Source organism: Erpetoichthys calabaricus, chromosome 7, assembly GCF_900747795.2.
Source record: "Erpetoichthys calabaricus chromosome 7, fErpCal1.3, whole genome shotgun sequence".
Lineage (NCBI taxonomy): Eukaryota > Metazoa > Chordata > Cladistia > Polypteriformes > Polypteridae > Erpetoichthys > Erpetoichthys calabaricus.
In genome coordinates, this window is record NC_041400.2 from 167,915,129 (window position 1) to 167,936,870 (window position 21,742).

At 39.1% G+C, this 21,742-nt stretch overlaps 1 protein-coding gene across 3 annotated transcripts in view; it reads right to left on the reverse strand.

The window, feature by feature from the left end:
• poc5 (POC5 centriolar protein homolog (Chlamydomonas)) overlaps positions 1 to 21,481 on the reverse strand; it is a 68,140-nt gene extending 46,659 nt beyond the window's left edge. For 2 of the 3 annotated variants that reach the window (XM_028805693.2, XM_028805694.2), the window contains exons 1-6: positions 21,366 to 21,481; positions 16,387 to 16,470; positions 15,229 to 15,376; positions 11,372 to 11,586; positions 4,903 to 5,079; positions 1,208 to 1,312 (exon numbers count right to left, since the gene is read on the reverse strand). In XM_028805693.2, coding sequence (XP_028661526.2) covers positions 1,208 to 1,312; positions 4,903 to 5,079; positions 11,372 to 11,586; positions 15,229 to 15,376; positions 16,387 to 16,470 — 729 coding nt within the window. In that variant the 5' untranslated portion in view covers positions 21,366 to 21,481. The remainder of the gene's footprint in view (positions 1 to 1,207; positions 1,313 to 4,902; positions 5,080 to 11,371; positions 11,587 to 15,228; positions 15,377 to 16,386; positions 16,471 to 21,365) is intronic. The other variant, XM_051929514.1, reaches the window with a different exon arrangement.
• Positions 21,482 to 21,742: the final 261 nt, after the last annotated feature.

Here is a 21,742-nt window from a genome sequence, read left to right on the forward strand (position 1 = left end):
TTGGAGAACCTTAACAAGCGAGACCACTAAAATGAAGCATTAAAATGTCACTTAAGCAATATGTGCTTCATCAGCAATAATTGAGTTCTCGTTAAGGAACTGGGTTGGAACAAAAACCTGCACATACTGTGGCACTCCAGGACCGACGTTGCCTACCCCTGTTGTAAACGACAATCTTTTGGTGAACAAAATGCTACAGTAGTTTAGACACATGGTATCTCCCTTAGAGATACGGTGAGAAGTGCAGACATCTGGGAGAGGCTAGCAGTAAACCTGCTGACTTTCCGCATAGAGAGGAGACAATTGAGATTGTTCAGATATCTGATACAGATGCCTCCCTGTGGAGATTTTAAAAAGGCACAACTAGCCGAGAGGTGACCCCAGAGAAGACCCATGGCTCTGTAGGAGGGTTATATCTCCCAGATGGCCTGGGATCCCAGAACTTGAGATGACAAGTACGGCTGGGGAAAGAGACGTGTGGGCCTCACTGCTAACAATGTTGTCCCCGCGACCCATTCCTGGATAAATGGGGGAAAATAAAAGAATGAATGAATGCTACAGTGATTATGTTGTTAGATTTCTAACTGCAGCTGTGAACACCATTGGCCACTCCATTCTGTTACACAGACTGAGAAATGATGTTGGGCTCTCAGTCAATGTCCTTGTGTGATTTAGTTCATATTTATCAAATCGATTCCAGGATGAACAGAAATGTGATGACAGTACTCTGATATTCCATTAACAAGTTAAAAATTGTGTTTTGCAGGGTTCAGTACTTGAACCTGTACTTATTCAGTCCAATTGAATTCATTTTTGAATAGTGCTCTATGCATTGTGACAATTTCTCAGGAACAATGCAAATACAAATTTTACAAATTACTAAATATGTATTAAGTACACATAGAGATACAAACTTTTACAACCCAGCAGTTTGAAAATGATTAATATAAATGGAACCTAACAATATCTGTTCATTATATATACTGGCATTCATTCATATATTATACATTCAGTTCCAACCTACTTCCATTTGTCCATGTTTAAACAGAGTTCAGACAGAGGACAATTTAGATGAAAACACTTCTAACATATCAGACAGAGTCAGTTTATTTATCCATTCACCTTTCCTTGATTCCTTCTGATACTTTACATAGAACAGCATGGAAAATACAGCAAAATGACAATGCCTGATGCTTTGGGCCCCTACCTCCTCTCTGGCCCTACTCTGTTGAATTCTCCAGTGTGAAAATCTTCTCATAAGCTCCAACTTTTTCCGCTGCTTCTCTAATCCAGACATCAAATGAGAAATTACCTAAAAATGATGGGAATAAAACAGCTGTGTTTTACTTAGTTAGGAAAGTATAAGAGCAACAGTATTTGGGTCAAGCCCTCTTGTTCACCCCACAAATAAAAACATGTACACACACACACACACACACACACACACACACACACTTACACACACACACACTTACACACACTTACTTTAACGACCTCCCTCATTTACTACTGCACATTCTCCTGCCAGCCACTCACTCATTAATCATACACACGTTGAGTTAATTCAAACCTGGTTTTATATTAATGCAAGATAAAGGAATCACAAAGCATGTATTGCACTAACATCATTTTGCTGTTGTTATCATTCCAAAAGAGTTAACTCAATGATTTAAATCCATATTTCCCATCATGAAAATCCTCAGAATTTGCACCCAATCAACTAACTACTTAGCAAGTAAGTAACATTTAAAACTCATGCTACTAGTTATCAAAATGTATTGGTTAGAAAAGAAAAAGTCTCTGTCCAAATTTCTTAGGCAATGACGACTTGACAGACAACCCAGACATGGCGCAGTGTGCTTGCGTCAGATACTTCTGCAAATAATGAGAGGGATATTTGAAGGTGTGGGAGCATTGACCACAGAAAGCATCTACAGTGGGAAGGCCACATGGCAAAAAAGGGCTTAAAATAATTTAATATTGCTAGAAATCACAACTCTGTATTGGCATTAAGGGCTAACAGCAGAATTGCCACATCATACTATTAAGTCAAGTTGGGGAGCATGCAATGGTACAGTGCACCCACTACACGACAAAACAACTCGGGATCCCGGTTGGCAACCCCCCAGGCAGACACACGCTCCAGTCCCACCCTCCCGAAATGACCCTCTATCTGCCGCAGCCAGGTGTTTCGTGGGCGACCCCTTGCCCTAGTCCAGCCACTCGGGTCCCTAACAATGAGGATCTTACAAGCTGCATCACCCTCAGGGAAACACGCCACATGGCTGTAGTGCCGTAAGTGACACTCCCTCACAATGCAGGTAATGTGCCTCATTTGGGACTTCATGAGCAACCACTCATCCGACACAAAGTCAAACCAACGGTACCCAAGGATTTTTCAGAGAGACACACAGATACTGAAGGAGTCCAGTCTTCGTCTCAGGTCACTGGATAGCGTCCATGTCTCGCAACCATATAGCACGACAGGAAGCACCAGGACTCTAAATACTTGGACCTTTGTCCTTTTGCATAGATATCGGGAGCGCCACACACCCCTGTCCAGTGGCCTCAATCTGTCTACTGACTTCATAGGAAGAGTCACCAGAGACATGAATGTCACTGCCAAGGTAAGTAAACCTCTTGACAAGGTTGACACTCTCTCCACAGACAGACACACTGCTAATGGCTGTGCCCAAGAGGTCATTAAAGGCCTGAATCTTAGTTTTTATCCAGGACACTCGCAAGCCCAGACACTCAGACGTCTCACTCAGTCTCTTGAGCGCCCCGATTAGAGCCTCAATTGACTCCGCGAAGATCATAGCATCATCAGTAAAGTCAAGATCAGTGAATCTTTCTTCATTAACAGATGCCCCACAGTCGCTGGACCCCACGACCTTGCCCAACACCCAGTCCATAAAGCATTGAACTGAGTAGGAGCAAGAACACACCCCTGATGAACCCCAGAATGAACTGGGAAAAACACAGAGGTTCTGCCTCCACTCTGCACAGCACTCACAGTACCAATCAACAGTTAATCATACTATAATTTTAAATAAAAATCTACCAAAAAAAAAAAGTAAAAAAAATTTAAATTAAATTAAAAACTCATTCACCTTTGTCTTTCTTTCAGAAAAAGAGTGACTCAACACAAACACAAAAAGCGGACTAATTGGTTTGTGAGGCTTAATTTTATTTCCTTGTGGCTGTTTACACCAACCCATAACTCCCCCTACACCTTCCTAACCCCAAAGTACTTTTGTTATTGTGCTTGTTTATGCTATGCCACGCTACACTCAGGTGGCCAATATGGTTGACTCGTTCAAAATTCAAGTTTTGCTTTCACAAAAAATGTAATGCAGTGTAATCAGTTTGGTTCTTATTTATTACAAAATGTACATAGTGAAGTTCTTATTTGCATGATTGAGCAACATACAACATGTGCCACATTCTGGTGTCATGAATTTCACTCTAGAGATTGTGTAAAATTTCTAAATACAGAATATAGTAGACTGAAAATAGCCTGAATTTAGGCGATCACCACTGTTCTACACTCTAAATGCCGCTTTCAAGCATGTCATGCACATTACTTTTGAGTGTGCGCCCTCCAGTTTGTTCTGTTAGTTGGAGAAATGAGTGGAACTTCACTTGTACTGGTGAGTGGATCTTTTCAAAGATCTTATTAGGTTTAAAGCAGGTTGTCTACTAATGCTTTGGTGTTTACTTATATTATTATTTGATAATTAGATTAAGCAGAAAGTGTATTACTCAGCTGTGCTATATTGTGACCCATTATATAAACATTCTGCGCTGTTGGCTCCCATTTATCATATCAGAAGTGCGAGCTAAAGCAGCTGATTTTAGAAATACATGTTTTTAGTTTTATGAACTTTGGATGCATACAAGAGCGCTTCTCACAGCCCCTGTCCCTAGTTATACAAGCATGCCTCACTATAGCCTCCAGACTCCAACAGCAGAAGCATTTGAGTTCTGAAAGCATTTTTGAAGACAAGAAATTTAATTGCAAAACAAGGCAAAAGTTGTCTTTGAGACAAGATGGCTGCATCATACCAAATTATTATTTTAAGATCAATAAAAAAAGCTTATCAGCATAGAATGCCAAGAATGCTCCGATTTATAACTGACACTTAAAGCAATGAAAGAAGTGGGCCGCCTGGAAAAGACTAAGCACATCTAGCAGGTATCAGGTTGTATGGTGCTCATACTTCATACTTTATTTTGTTTTATGGCACTATCAACTTGATAAATGTATAATTTTTCATCTGCCATTAATGATGCTCTGTCTAATTGCCTGAGGTTACAGGAAGTGGGAAAACCAAACAGAGTGGTAGGAGTACAGGTCTTGAGGCATCCTGTTAAGATCTACATAGTAAAAAGCATAAAGGGGTGAAAAGGGTCATCCTAGGATCCTCTCACAACTAAATATTGTTTCTATACGCCGACTTTAAAAATTAAGTGATAAACATATGGTGATAATTTCATTATCTAATTGTGAATTGTAAGGCGTGGACTCTGAAACTGAAGCCCCAAATGTGACGTGAATTATTTAATTATATGATGAATTCTCTCCCACACCTTCTATACCTTATTAGCTTGAATTCAGCACCTCCCCCTTTTAAACTCCCTGCACTTGCCAAATTTTATAGATGCCTAACATTTATAAATTCTACATCATTTTAATATGAACGAAACAAATGTGTTGGTGGAGAACTTGCAGCCAGACAAAAGTTGCAGACCGCATCTGCCCTGCAGAGTGGTAATTGATAACCATAGAGGTATACACATAATGAACATGCAATGAAGAAATATAGCCCACAATCATAATGCTAACTAAACAATAGTTCTGTTATAAACATCTTGCATGCAAATGGCGAAAAAGCTTACCTCATCTTTTCTCAGGAGTGATGTTTCATAAGAATGCAGAAGCTGCTTTAGGTTATCGGCTTCATTAGCTAGCTGGGCTTCATGGGCAGCATTCCTTTCCTTCTCTTTTCTCAGTTCCAGTTTATACTGTTCATGAATAGACTGCTTCCATTTCATCACTTCCATAAGGACATGGGTCTACAGAAGAGTTATCGGTTTCTGTCAGTAGTTGCACAATGTACTAATTCATTTTTGTGAAACCAGCAAAAAAGTTACTTACTTATATACACTTATACTATAAACAGGTATTAAGATGACAAGACATTGGCAGAAACAATGGCACCACAAGAATTGTGCAGAGCATAGGCAAGTACCATGCAAGAGGTCAACAAGATAGGTAGGTCCATGTTAGGACTTCCTGGCTAACTAGTGGCAGCAAATACTGGCTAGACTGAGAAACAGGGATTGGCAGCCTATTTAGAGACGATGTCTTGTAGAGTTGTTAGAAGTCTGCTACCTCCGAGATCCCTGGGGGAACTGCATCAAACAGCTGCTGAATAAGACATTGGAGCCATGTTGCCACTTTAAGAGGACACAAGGTCCACTAGTTATTTTAAAATTCTGATTCTTTAAAAGCTGCCCAGAATTTAGGATTGTGGTGTTCTTAGAAATGGCACTCGGACTTGGTTACCCTGAGGCTTTATTGAAGTGAATCAAGGTGATGGCCATAAGTAATGACTTAGTGTGGTTAACAGGCTACCCCTCACTGAAAGTTTGAGGCAAAGGTACACTGGCAGTAGGAAGACACAGGAGTCATGGGAAAGATGGTCTGCGGCTTAGAAGGACAGTTTTAAATAAATAATCGCTGTTTAAAGAGGGGGCATGGTAATGTGGCCGGAGCGGTTCTCGGACACAATGTTGGGCGGGCATTTCCTCGCTTAAGTGCACAGGTGAGGAATCATTCATATCTGTAATTGATGCCAGGAGCTGCTAATTGCCACTCCCCCATTATAAACAAGAGAAGTGTGAGTGCAGAAGGGAGAAAAAAAAAAGATCGAAAGAACAGAGGTTAGAGGAGGAAGAAAGAGAAAGCTGGAAGCTGAAAGCTGGTGCATGAGCGAGCGAGCAAGGGCAGGCTCACTGTAAGAAGGACAGGCAGCTGGGAGAAGTGAGCCCTAGCAGGGTGTTTGGCAGATGGATTGGGTCACTCCTGCAGAGTTTTGCAGAGGAGCAGGAGTGACCATGATCAAGGATGGCTTGCTGCCTAAGACTGGGAAGGCAGAGGGAGTCGGAAATTTGGGATCGGAACCCCAGCGTGAGAGCCCTGGCTGTTGGTGGAACCCAAGTCTCTGTCCAGGAAAGTTGCCGTACGGAGCCAGAGGATGGAAGGCAACCGGACATGGAGAAGGTCAGCTGTCAGTAGGGTGACTCCCCTGGTGCATGGCCCGGATGGCAGAAGCAGGGCAGCCACCAGCTAAAGGCGGCACCGGGTTTTGTTTTTAAAGAACTTTTTCCAGCCATTGTTTTAACTTAGTTTTTAAAGGATTTATTTATTGCATTTTAACCTCCACATTTCACTTGTTTTTGATGGATTATTTATTTATGGACATTTTGATTGCACTGCACTATTTATTTGGAAACTGGTTTTGTTGTTTTAATAAAAGCACTGGTTGCACTTTGCACCTTCCCCTTGCTTTCATTTGGTGTCCTCATTGTCCAGCTCATCTGGTTACACTACCAACGGTGTCAGGTTCAAGAGGGTCCCTAAAGGGAAGTGGGAGCCATGGAGTAGAACCTGCATCGTAACACTAGGTCATTGGGCTAATAGCCACGTCACCCCCCGATACGAGTTTAACACCTGTGTAAGAAAACCCCAGAAGCAAAGCAGGGTGCCAGCTCTGAGTATCAGCTTTTCTTCTCCCTTTTTTATGATGCTCTTCCATGCTTGGGGACATTGTCATCTGCCATAGTGCAGTGGCCATAACAGACTGGGGTACAGTTAGTCAAAATGCTCCAAAACTGCCCATCTGTAGAAGTAATTCAGAATTTGGGGGAGACGCATTGGTTTCCCTCAGTTCTTCTTAAAAAGTGAAGGTGCTCCTAAATCAATAGCTGGTGTACATGGACTATGGGAGATATAGATTCCCAAAAACTTATTGCTGCCCTTCTCCAGTGACCCTATTAATGTTGCATAGCACAAGACTACCTTATGTACATAATTCAGAACTTTGTTTTAGTGAAGATTACAGACAGATTATTTGTTTCTATAAAAACTAGGGGGCTCCGACCCCTGCTCGCTTTGCTCACCAACCCCTGTGTTTGATATACCGGATATACAATACAATTTATTTTTTGTTTAGCCCAAAAATCACACAAGAAGTGCTGCAATGGGCTTTAACAGGCTCTGCCTATTGACAGCCCCCCAACCTTGACCCTCTAAGAAGACCAGAAAAAACTCCCAAAAAAAAAAAAAAACCCTTGTAGGGAAAAAATGGAAGAAACCTAGGGAAAGGCAGTTCAAAGAGAGACCCCTTTCCAGGTAGGTTGGGCGTGCAGTGGGTGTCCAGAAGAAGGGGGTCAATACAATACAGTACAGTACATAGAACAGAATAAATCATCAATACAGTATAAAAATAAAAATTCTAGGAGTACAGAGTAGAATTCCACATTAGATGATATCACATAATATGATTTGGATTTGTTTTAAGTCCTGGAGACCTCATTCATCAAGCTGCCTCCCCCATTTTGCCATTCCACATCTGAAATAGCGCTAATCCGATGAAAGGACCCCTCATTTCCACGTCCCCATTCATCAGGGATGACTTTACCTTAGGCAGGTAATCTACAATTTAAAGAGATTGTTATTTTCTTGTGAATTGTTACATATGTATTATTTTCACTTTTACTTTAAAAACTTTTGTAAAAACAATACTTGTTTCTTTATTTCCTGCCTCACGCGAGGTTACATCTTTTTTTTCCCCCAGACGTATAGTACTGCTCGTGTTGTGAAGGGTTTTGAGGCTGAACATACGCTAAGGATATGCCTTTGGATCATTTGCTGTCTTTTTGCTGCTTGCTAGCTGCCTCTTCTGCCTGTCGCATGTCGTTGTTTTAAGAGTAGGTAGCACATGATGCTTGCCTGCCAAAAGCAATCCAACAACTGCTAGCTTAGAGGTCTGTTGACTTGTTTTAAATGATGGCTCATTGCCTGGTCTCGCGTGACGCTGTAAAAGCAATACCTGTCTTTTATTTCTGGCCGCGGGCATGGTTAAATTCTTTCTTGCAGGATGTATAATGCTGTTCATGTTCGGTTGGGGTAGCTGCTGTCGCGCTGCCCTTCGATATTTTTAAAGCCTGTACAGCCGCTGTCCTTTTTGCTACGGCCCTGGGACAATCTGTTGGCACCAAGTCTAATGTTTACGGTCCCCACGAGACGCACCGTGGCAAGTCTCCTTGGTCTCGCGGATCTTTAAAATGTCTTTCGAGATTATCACGTATCGTAGCCTTGCATTTCCTTTCCATTCCAGGATTTTCTTTTATATACAGAGAGATCACTAAAAACTTAGAACACTAGAAAACTTGTGACGAGAACAGGTCATTCAGTCCAACAAGCTTGTCTACCCTCTTCACCTAGATTGTCCAAAATAACATCAAGTTGAGATATGAAGGTCCCTTATGCTCTGTTCTCATTCATACTCTTTTGTAATTTAGTCTACATATCTGTGGTTCTTTAAACTTAACATTTGTGCGAAATCTGCCCTTAACAAGTTTCCAACTGTGTCCTTGTAGTAAAATGCATTGTAAAGTAACAATATGGACCTACGGTACTAATTCCTTTCTTAAACTTTAAACACTTCAATCATGTCCCCTCTTAATCTCCATTTGCTTAAACTGAAAAGCTTCAACTCCTTCAGTCTCTCCTCATAGCTCACACCTCTTAGTCCTGGTATAGGCCTAGTCATTCTTCTCTGAACTTTCTCTAGCGCTGCTATATCATTTTTGTAAAATGAAGACCAAAACTGCACATGGCATTCCAAGTGAGGCCTCACTGGTGCACCTTATAATGTATAACCCAACATCCTATTAGCTTTCTTGATCACATCTGTCTGGATGTAGATAGTGATGAATCCACTTTGACTCCTAGGTCCTTCTCATAAGGGATAAGTTCAAGTTTCAGACCCCACCCATTGCATATTCAAATCTAACCCTTATACTTCCTACATGTAATACTTTACATTTACTTACATTGCATTTCATCATAAGTTATACTACTGCCCATCTTGTTTGTTTAGTCAGGTTTCTTTTATTCCTAGTTTATTAAAGGTATGCACAAGTACAAACAATTTCAGCTTGTTTTAATCTTAACACTAGCAATACTTAATGTATTACTTACTCTGCTATGGCACTTTAATAACTTAATTTCTAGCCCAAAGTTATTGCATGTGTAGTTGATATTCCACTAGCATCTCCATCACTTCATGTGAAGTTCGAAACAAGGCCAATAATAAAATCCCCGCCAGCCCCCTTTCCAAGTTTAAACATTCTTCAATTAACCTATGAATATGTCTTCCCAATACATTAGGACTCCTTGTATTTTAAAGGCAACCTCTCAAGGTGGAACAGGTCTCAATGCCCCATAAACCTATGCCCCTCCATCCTACACCAAGATGTGAGCCAGCAAGGATGACCACCATCTAGGTGGGAAAGAGGTCTGAGGAGACGGAACTGCTCATAACAAAATAAATAATATAATCAAGCCTGCTTCAAATTGTAAAAACCAAACTTTAAACCTTTTAGAATCTGGTAGTCTTTTGCTTGCTGTCAGACAGTATGAGTTTTTTGAAAATGACCAATTCAAACACCCCGTTTGTGAACTGGCCTGTAGGGGACACAGGACTTCAAGTTCAAGCTCAAGCTTACTGTCATGTTATGCATTTATAATTATTCCAATCATTTTGTCTAAACAAATGCACCTGGCAAAAATGATTATTATTTTTAATTTCAAAAGACAAGTGATAGGAAAAGGTGTAACATGAAAAACAAAAGAAGGGGGCTGGCACCCCCAACATCAGACCCCACGAACATTAAAATACACATCAGCAGCATAGAACTTGTTGCAGGATGGAAAAGGGAAAGTGCCAGGCATGGTGAAATATAAAATTGTGAATAGGATTAGGATTATGAGTAAACAATTCAGCGAAAAAAAGCCTATTCAGTACCCTCATATTTCAACTATTTCATTTGTAAGAATAATCTGCTTTAGAGAAAAAAGAAAGTAAAATATGGAGCAATTGGTTATTATTTAAAACATTTAGGAGGATAAAGAAGTAGTGATGTGAATAAATCAAACTTTGCTCTCTCTTTTTTGGGTAACAAGATTTCAAAGAAATCAGGAGAAATCTCTCTGTTGTTGCCTGATCACTAGAGCAGTGCTTCCCAGACTCGGCCCTGGGGACCCATTGAGGCTGCAGGTTTTCGTTCCAACCAACTTCTGTTTTTCATTGGACTCTTAGCCTAATTAAGTGAATCATTATTTCCCAGTTTCTATGTTTTAGAGTCAATGTAGAAATTATAAAGTAAGTTTGATATATTTTTATTAAAATGGAATAAGCAGTTATATGTGGAATATGTAGTTTTTTTTAAGTCTTTAACAGTATTTTCAACCTAATTTTCATTCTGCTTTTCTAGGTGTTCTGGTTTCTGGTTATTTATTTGATTATTTACTAATTAGCAGGCCTGACACTGATGTCGTTGCAGCGTATATCACCCCGGGTGTCTTGATGGTCACTATTAAGGTTAAATGAAGACAGCAAACTATACAGGAAAAGGGGAAAATAATAGGAAAACAAAAAAAGAGAGTTACGCATTTACAGCTTTAGAAAAAAATAGAAATATTTCTAAATGTCTTATAAAATATAAAAAACATACTGTTGTGTTTTTCTGAATTGAGTAAAAAGAGTAAAAAAAGACCAGCTAATTAAATGAGATCAGTTGTTATCGATTATTATCACCAATTGTGAATCTGGTTAGAACAAACACCTATAGCCACAGTGGGTCCCCAGGACCGAGTTTGGGAACCACTGACAGAGTATTCATGCTGGACTTTTGCCATTCTCCTTTTGCCTCCCTCTCCCTCTTCATTGAGGGTAACGTACTATTGGCATCTGCTGGGTCACCTACCCTCTAGTATCCTGGTAAAATCATACAAATCATTCCTTTCCATCATACTCAGGACTCTAGAAGTCTTTCAGGGCATCATTCAGAACAGGTCTACTGCTACCATGTGGCTCATATCTTCTCACAAATTGCATGTTGAGGTTATAAACCCCCCCCCCCCCCCCCCCCCCCCGCCATATGTAACAATGTATCACCCTGTAATGTGCCATCATGCTTGTACCTTTAGCCATGTTGATTCCCCAGTAGAAAGTCATCCCATCATAAAATACTTTGCCTGCTTAGTGTTTACATTGCCAAGTTAAAAACAACATACCTTAAGTTTACAACTCCAGTTATCCAATACACTTTCTAGGATATGAATGTTATCCTCAGAAACAGACATATCATTAATGACAGTAGATGGAAGGTCTGGAGAAGCAGTTAAGACCCTTGGTGATGATGGAGTCTTTGTTGACTGGTGAAGTGACTGAGAACCTGAGGCAGTTTCCTGATTGCACTCGGTTGGAATTCTTAAAGGCATCTCTTCAACTGTAATACAATTTCATGTAAATTAATTCATAATAATACAAGTAAAGGAAAACAAAAAATCAATAGGAATAATGGTACCTTTATTGTTAGGATGATAATGACATACATTTATGCAGTATGCTTCGGTATTTTTGTAAACTTTCAGACAAACTAATATACTCCATATCTCACCCACTACTCAATTTTGAAATTCTGTGAAAAAAATCTCAAAATTGCTAAAGAAATGATATGAGGATAAACAGCTCAAACACACTGGGATCAAATATATCAGATGTTTCATACCTCACAAGTCTACAATTTTACTTTTGTTACCTAGATAATCATATTGCTAAATGCAGCTTACTGTAAAATTAAAAATTAAACAACTAGATTTTTCTCTTAATTTAAAAGTTAGACACCAATATGCCCATTTTGTGTGTTTATTAAGTAGGTAGACAGATAGATACTTTATTAATCTCAAGGGGAAATTCACATATTATTTTTATAGTATTATTTGCTTGTAGAGAAAATTACTATCAAAAATACTACACAAATATTATATGTGAAATATTCAACTATTCAAATATTCAATGTCACCTGGCATTTCCCCTGAACTTGCTTTGTACAAATATCTGAGTTAATGAAAGCCAATTATTATACAGTAAGCTGATCTGCAGAAAATGAGAGAAACAGGCTATTTAAACAAAATTTGAACTAAAAACCAAAATTACAGAAATGAAACATTTACATTTATTTAGATTTAATTGCTTAGCAGATGCTTTTATCCAAAGTGACTTACAAAAGAAGTAAACAATTGAGTAAGAATTTAGCCTTTATTTGCTTATAGCAACCTTCTCATACTGAACACCATCTCTCAATCTGTTTTCCCTGTAAAGATCTTAAGTGTATTTTATAGCTTAGGTCAATGATGACCAGGGCCCTAATGTCTAAATCTCGCTTATTCTCAAAAACGTATGCAAGTCATTTCTTAATTAAAAAAAATCTTCCATTTTTTATTACAAACTTGACATGGAAATAGAATTTTTTGGTGTTGGCATTTTAGCAACTCCAGGAGGCAAGACAATGAAGTGAACTGAAAAATCACGTCTCACTGTGCATTTCAATGGTGCATCAGTCACATTCTGATGTTCTTCCATTCATCCATTTTCAAAACTCGGTTGTGAAAACTTGTTAATGGGACAAGGATCCCATGATTTCTGCTTGATGGTCTCTGTACTGTGAGCTCCAATTCAGCACACAACTCCAAGAGCATGAAGTTAAGCATCATCACAAAAAAGGATACACCATTGACAATATTGAAATGACAGAAAACGTTGTGTTTTTAACTTTAAGTTCGTTTGCCTATGTATTTTAATTGTGGCAAAAAAGGCTCTTTCTTATTTTTAGAAGTTTGAAAGTGTACCCATAATCCCTATAATATTTGGTTTGACCTAGTCACACTGTTCTATTCCGTTTGAGCTAGTGTGGTGCTGAGGTGTCGCCATCATGTGGCGGGTGCAGCAACACGCTATATCAGCACATGCTCCCAGCCTCCTCTTCCTCCTCCTAGTTAACTGATCTGAAAGTTGAGGTGTTTTCTGTTATTTGTTTAATTGAAGAGAAAGATATCATATTTTTGTTTTTTTAAATATTTTGCAAAAAGGGCATGCGTGATGTGTGATGGAGATTTGCTCAGACTGCCACACCGCTGTTTGTACAGGCAGGCATAAGCTACAGTCATGTTCACTACTGTTTCAGTCATTCATGATGACTAATGAGGAACTATGAGGAGCATCTTTTGGCCAGGCAAGAAAGGAGAAACCAATTACAACATATTCAACTTGAAATAACCTCTCTCAAGCTAAATCTGAAACAGTGAACCAACCTGTAATTGAAACTATACACAGTTTTTATGTTGTTTTATGATTGGCAATATGTTGTTTAGAGTAGGACGGATTGTAGTATTCATTGATCTATCCATCCTAAAAACGTGCTAATCTAGGGCAGGGGTCATCTGGAGCCTATCTCAGGAAGCAACGAGCTACCCCTGCATGGTGAACATACACACACATACATCTGTCCATCACGGGGCAATTTAGCATCACCAGTTAACCTAACCTGCACGGCTGCAGGAGGAAAACAGAGGATACAAATATTTTCAATTTCTTTTCCTGGACGGCTCCAATTTTGGACCATGTTTGCTAGAGTGGGAGAAATACCACAACTACAGGGTGAGCCAAAAAGAAGTACCACATTTCAAATGTTTATTCTACAAAAATGCTACAAGATAAAATAAATTTCATTACCACATAAGAAAGGGTATACAAAATAGATTTTTTTCACTGTGTTTTAAAAATGATGTCTTCAAGGTGGTGGCCATCATTAACGATTCACTCTTCTGAACATTCTGAAGTGACGGTGACCGTTGCTCCCCCCTCATCAAAAAAGTAAAGGCCTACAATGCCAAATTCTGCAACTGAGCACCATAATTGTAACACGCTTACTGTGCAGGGGTCTCTGACGAAGTTCTCAAGGGTTGGTTTCAGCCCAAGAGCGAAAGTTTTGCATATTTACATAACCATTCAATAGTAAATATGCCTCATCACTGCGCATAATGATGGCATCCTGATGAACGGTTTGTAGGATGTTCGCACACAACTCTCTATGGCTCTCCCAGTCTCTCTCAGTGAGTACCTGCACTACTGCCATTTTGTATGGATGGAAATTAAGGTCCTCATGCAAAATCCTCTTCAAGGATATGTTGGAAGTGCCTGAGGCAGAAGCATGTTTGCTTGCGGAATGTCTATGAGACTGTAAAATTAATGCTCTTACTTACAGCTTGGATGTTTTCAAGTGTTCCTACAGTCCGAGGATGGCCTGGAGATTTTCTGTTCAATGTTGTACCCATCTGTCTAAATTTAGCCACCCACTGAAGAATTGTTTTCTGATTTGGGACATCGTCGTTAGGAGGAATGCTGAAGTGCGTTCAGAAGGCGTGTTGCGTGGTGATGATATTTTTGTTGTTTTCGAAGAATGCTTCGACAGCAAAAGCATAGTGCACACCGGGCCAAGGAATGTCACCAACTGAAAACTACAAGGAATCGTCTATCAATGGACCCCCACCCCAACCCCTCGGCTGCCTCTACCTCGCGCAATGACCCTCACCCTCATGGCCCACCCTGTATTTTCTTTCAACTATCACCGTAAGAGGCCCAATTCTAACACACCATGTTGTTTCCTTATTGTTATGCTTTAAATTATATTTTGCTGCTAGGAAATATTTGGTGTAAAACACACATATATCATTTGGGAAAATGTCACAAAGCACTGCTTAGGCACATAAATACCATTTAAAATAATATGCTAAATTAAAGAAAAACTGATGCAAATAACAAAAATAATGAAAAATGAAGTATGTATTTTGATTGAAACATTAAAAGGACGTGAATATTAGATTAATTGACGAGTGGTAATTGGGCCAAAGTGTGCCAATGTGAGCTCCAAGTTTGACTGGCATTCCATTTTAGTTGGTTTCCTGCCCCTTGCCAAATACCACTGGGAAAAACACTAACCTCCCCAATCCTGAACTGGATGACCAGGTTGGAGAACAGAAATTGTATTCAACAGAAACACAGCTAACAGAAAAGATTCTTTAAAAAATACCTGCAGAGTGTTGTATTGGAACATCTTCTATTAATCCTGCAATTCTCTCATTTGCCATAGGCAAGGAAGCATCCAGTGATTGCCTTAAGACAGCAGGTTCAAACTTGGGTGTAACTACTGCGTAGCGAAGTAGTTCTTCATACTCATCCTAGATTAAAAATTACAAATGCAGTCAACAGAAGGAAAAGGAATACAACAGCAAATTCAGATGTGCATTTTTAACATAAGCTGACATGGAAGGGAAATTCATTTTGGCTCACACAGTACAATAAATGGAATAAAATAAAAATGTGGCTGGTTAAAAAACTGCCTTGATGGAATATTTCCCTGCCATGCAAAGGAAAACAACTGAAGGCTGCGAGTTAAAGATAAAACAGTGGGTGCAAACCATAGCATAGCCAAAAAAAAGTTCACGTCAAACACTTTAGGAGAAAGTCTACTGTATGGCCGTTACAAGCCGAATCACAGACAGGCTTCGTGCTTGTACAAAAAATACTTTGAAATAAACACACTTTAACAAGGTATCTAAGACATTACAAGGATGACATTGCTCTAAAGGCTTTCTTATAATTCTCAGCCAGTTGTACAAACTAATAGGGTCTATTTTTTATATAAAGAAACTGCTGGAAATTCGGGGGAGTTACTGCACAGCTATGGACGATACTGCACATCTAATAGAAGCTCTGCAACACATACCTGAAGACGCTATCACGCTGCATCAAAAAAGAAACTAAAGAAGATTGTTATTTTGGACCAAATTAACCACAGGATACATAAGAATAAATCTAACAAATGAAGAATAAATCTAAGAAATGATTTCACTGCCATTGTCTAGGATTACCCTGGTTAGACAGTCCCCCCCAAGAAAAAAATATACACACTACTGCCATCAACATAATGAGATGCAAGAACCATTCTACTTATGCCATCCAATTTTTAGAAAATTAGAATGAAGTCAGGAAAGAAAACAGTAAATTTCTATGACCACTTATTGAAAAGGTCAGCTAAACGGGATCACATTTATTCAATTAAACAAAACTAGTCATATCATTCTATAAATATATAAAATTCTATAATAAAAAATATAGGATATTTTAAAATAAAACGAGTCAGGTCAAAACTGCTAGCTATTATTTATTTTTAAGTATGTTAACTCACCTGCAAGTCTGAGGAGACAGAACTACCATGATCTGAGTCTTTGGGTAAGAGTGGGCTAACCGATTCCTGTTCATCTGATGACATCTGTATCAAGGCACACATTAAGAAATTCACATATGTAATAAGGGTCTGGGGAGTCAAATCACTTTTTATTTCAGATGTGGAAGAGGTATAGTAAGACAGATTTTTAATCAAAATTTGAAAATGTACCACAAAGAAAATTAACCTATTTATCAGTTTTCTTAATCTGCTTAGTCTGATGCAGGGACATAAAAAGATGTGGACAATCCCAACTCCCTCCCTACAAAACTGAATTGGAATAAAAGAATCCATGGAATGTGTTGAATTGATCACAGGATAAAAGTTTATTTCTTTTTGAATAATTTTCAAGGGTGCCAAACTTTAGCTATCAAATTGAATGGAGTGTTCCAGGGTAGATTATGCCTACACATACAGACACATGCATTCTCTAACCCACTAAATCCAAATTAGAATCGAGAGAGCTGGAGCTTATCCCAGCATCAATGGGTAGAAAGCAGGATCTCACCTAAAAACACAAAATTGCAATATTTAAAGAATTCTTTAAAAAAAAATCCACAATTTTTATCAAGCAAAATGGTACACCTGCATGTTATGACCAGGGGAAACTGAATGCCAACCACACAATCAATTTCTGTATGATGGCTTAATAATCAGCAAATGGTTAACTTAACATGGAGGACAAATTACCTTCTAAAACAAAGAATAATTCACAGATTCAATTAACATGGGGAATGGTCACTAGTATTTCTAGAACTCTAATTGACAGGCTGGTAAGTACGGCAGACGCTCTCCATAGTTCAGCCTGCTTGAACATGACGGATTGTGCTTTGGTGTGGACCGAGAGACTTTAAATCAGAAGTAACTAATTCTAATAAGCAGTGCTGTGGTTCACAGCTTTAGCACGGGCAGAGGCCTATGACTGACAATTGTGTTTCAACCCATTTCACAATTAGTAAATCATTCTTTGAGCATATGAACAAAACATTTGATAAATAAGAGGAGACTGTTCAGTCCATCAAGTTCGTTTGTTTAGCTAATAGTTAAGCAGTCCCAAGATGTCATCCAGATACTTCTTAAAGGTGGTCAGGGTTTCTGGTTCAATTACATGTCTTGGTGGTTTACTCAAAGAGCTGTGGGAATATGAATTAAAGAAGTGCTTTCTGGCTTCAGTCCACGAGCATGTGATGCACTGTTCAGTTCTTACTTTAAACAGATCGCATAGTTTAGTGAGGAATTCCTTTTCTATTTTCCTGTTCTTCAAAATTCTCACATACACAAATGTTGACAACACAGAATCCTAAAGGGGAGCATCAAGTGAGAAACATTTCTTAGTAAGCAGAGAAGTTAAAAGGGCAGTTGGCCAAAGTCTCCAGCATTCTAATTATGTCTGACTCAGGTTTTGATTTCTGCTGTTACAATTGATTGTGGACCCCCAGAGAGGGAGGCCTCTACTTTGAGTTTTTTGTTTACATCTCCTCTGTCCTCAGCGGGCCAAAGTTCAACAAGTAATTAATGGGCAGACACAGTTCGAATCAATTTATGTTAATCAGTCAGGAATTACTTTAGGGTGTTTCAACTAATCTATATTTTTATGTGTATATGTTATGTAATTAGTGATAATTGTATTTTAATTTGGAATTTGTTAAAGTGCTCTAAACCTGCATTCAGAAAAGAGCACTATGACTTAACTGAACTGAATTTAACGGAATAGTGCAGTTGGCAACATCTCTGCTTCTCAGATCCAACATTTTGCAATTTGTCTGTGTAGCGTTTACATGTTCTCCATGTGTTCTGGTGGCTTTTCCTCCCACATCCTAGCAAATGTGTTGGTTAGGTAAATTGATCCCTGTGTATGTGGGCCATGCGATAGACTGGTGTCATTTCCAGGGCTGTTATTTGCCTTGCTCCTGGTGCTGCCAGAACTGGCTCCGGCCTCCATAATTCTGGAGTGGATTAAGCAAAATTTTATAATGTTATATTACTAATTACAGTTCTTGTTTGGGCTCCCCCATATTATTACAGTAAAATAAAGAAAAGGCAATCATATTAAATCAGTGGTACTCATTTCATGCTTTTTCAGACGGATACATGCAGATGTAATGCATTGAGAAGAGCCAATTGAGGAGGTTCAGGCATTCAATATGGATGCCACCCAGTGGGGGTTTAACGGGCAAGACCAGATGGGAGGAGATGCCTGTGATGACCCAGGGCCTGCTGGGAGGATAACATCAACCAGATAGTCTGGGAATGCCTTGGGATCCTGCAAAATGAGATGGCAAGTGTGGTTGGGGAAAGAACCCTCTCTGCTGAGACTGCTACCATAGTGACCCGGTCTCAGACAAGTAGTGGAAAATTAAATGTACAGGAGTATTCAAGCAACATGTATTTGTCTTCTTATTTACCTTTTTATTCTTCATTTTCTTGATGATTTTATTTGGTCTTTCACCTACAAAATGTAAACTAGGGATTCTAGGTAAGTTGCATATCCATTCCCACTGCCTGCTATCCTGATGCATGGTACAAAATAAAAGGCTTTCAGTGTTACTTATCTAACAACCAACTAGCAGCACACCCCTGCTTTCTTGTTACTTAATAACTAACGTGTGACATTTTACATTGTAATTTGATTTGCTTTGCAATTTTACATGTTGTGAACAGTGCCCCAAAAACAATAAAAGCTAATTGATACAACTGCATTATACCTGTAAAATACACAACAATGAAGACTACTATGGCAAGGCAATACATAAATAAAGACTATCCTCAAGATGAATCTTTCTAAAACTGTCTAACCAGACCTACACCACCAGTCAAAAGATTAGACGCACCCAGAAATTTTCATGTTTTTCGATAAAAATAGAAACCCTTTATTTAAAAATCATGATACCATTAAATTGATTTCAAAATATAGCCAAGACATTACTAGAGTTTTTATGGCTATTACTGCATGAAATGACCGATTTTTCATTTATTGTTCACATATAATTGCAAAGCCCCATTTTCAGCGAACATTCCCTCAATGCCCTAATGGTCAACTCCCTTAGCTTATCCTTAATTTGTTGTTTCAAATGCTAATGGGTTATTAGAGAAACCTGTATAATTACATTGGCACTGCTGCAACCCAAGTGAACTGAATAATCGTTTTCAACTAGTTTGGTTGCGCGTGGTACAAGTGTTTGGTTTGTGTTGCTTTGTTTGCCGACTTTTTGGCCCTTATCACGGCTCCTAAATGAAAGTCAGAGTCTTCAGATGGTAGTGCTTCGAAGAATATGAAAGCCAAAACAATGGAAGTGAAATTAGACATTGTAAAGAGATTAGAAGGAATAAAGGTAAAGAATTTTTTTACACTCATTTTTTGTCATTTTTTCTGTTACTACAGTACAATGTACAGTACAGTATATTTAGGTCCTTTTCCTTTTTCTGTGGATTAGTTGTGTTTTAATGTTCTAGATTATGATTTTACAAATGTGTTAGGCTAGGGTGTGTTTCGACTTACACCAAAACTTGGGTTACATCACTGTTGTAGGAATGGAAATGTGTTGTAACCCGAGGCCCCCCTGTACTAGTGCCATCTGTAAGAGAGAAAAAGACAATTCCAGGATGCTGACCATAATATTTGTTTTCAGTCATCTTCCATCCATTGTCTGTGTTCTTTTACCTTCTATTTTTAGTTGCCAGTTCTAGATATGTCTTCTTCTTTGATGCTCTGCCTCTGAACTCTGAAGGTGAGCATTTCAGGAGAACACTGGCATTTGCTGTGTACCTATGCAAGAAGCCAACTGAGGACCTGAAAGCTGTTTGATTCTCAAGCATTAACAGGATAACATGTGCTAATTCAATTACAAAGGTTTCTCTAATACCCAATTAGCATATACACTGAAGGAATGGCGCTTTGCAGCCATATGTGAATTATAATTTTAAAATCAGTCATTTCAGGCAGTAATAGCCATTAGAAACACTATTAATTTGATCAATTTAATGGTATCTTGATAAAAAACGCAATTCCTATCAAAAACGTGAACATTTCTAATTGTGTCCAAACTTTTCACTGGTGGTGTATATCTGTAAGCCTGGTCCAAAGAAGATGACATACTAAAGATTGATAGACTGTTCGTACTTGTAAAACACTCTGATCCAGAATACTGTGGAAAGGGACTAAATAAGTTAAGCTGGTCCTCATGAAGAAATAAACTAACAACATGCAGAACTGCAGGTCTCCAAACACTGCCTAAATTATAACTTGAAAACAAAACGCCAACCAGAGTAAATGACTTGTCCTCCTGGTGCAATGTGAAAAAGTTCTTGAAAATGCAAAGCTGACAGTCAATCTCTACCTAAGTGCCACCATGAGTAAATCACAGACAGCCAGTGGCGGCATTTGCAGAAATATGAAAAATCCCAGAACTCCACCAGTAAGGCACACTTCAATAAAGGTCGCCACGCAAGGGTGCAATTGAAGTCAGCGTTTACTCTCTTGCTAATTACACACAGAAATGAGTGCCCATTAAAAAAACCGTACCCACGTAAACATTAAAATTCAGACTGGGAGCAAGTACATTTATCTGACAGTGGTTATGGTTTATGATCGCTGGGAAATTGTGCTTAGCGCTAAATGTGCACAATAAAACAGTAACTGCAAAAGTAGTGAAAAAATTAACCACCGCAGCATCATCATCTCAATAATAACGAAAAGATAATGCAGGAAACAAAAAGAACGCAAGCCGCTAAAAGACCACAAACCAGTGACTATTAACAAACACAATCCAGACGGCTGCATTCGATGAACCCCGCAGACTTATCAATCAAACAGAGAACGAGAGAAGCCGGTTAAAGTAAAAGACACACTAAAACGCGTAAATGCCTGAGGGCCCAAACGCTACAAACCAACAACTTTCTCTTACACCGGGTTCTTAAAAATTATCTCAAATGTATATTACCGTACTTTCTTCGTCCGCAGGATTTTCCTACACAATTGTCCACCTGAACTCAACCAGAGGAAACTTTTCCAGCCTATTTCTGACAGTTTGAAACTGACTCAACCCCTAATAACATTGAATCTGATTGGCTCGAGACGATAAAAAACAACAGCGCCGATTGGCGAGGACGCTACGTTCTCATTGGCAACCGGTCGTTGTCATAACGACACAAGAGGGAAAGCGACGCCGTTGTACTGACAGTTCGGGGCGGATTTGGTTTCGCGTCGTGAGGATTTGTTACCCAATGGTGTTTGGGTTTTTTAAGAGCGGTGACAATAGCAGGTAACTGGTAGTTTGTTTGTAACAAGAGTTTTTTGGGGGGGGGGGGTTGGTTCGGT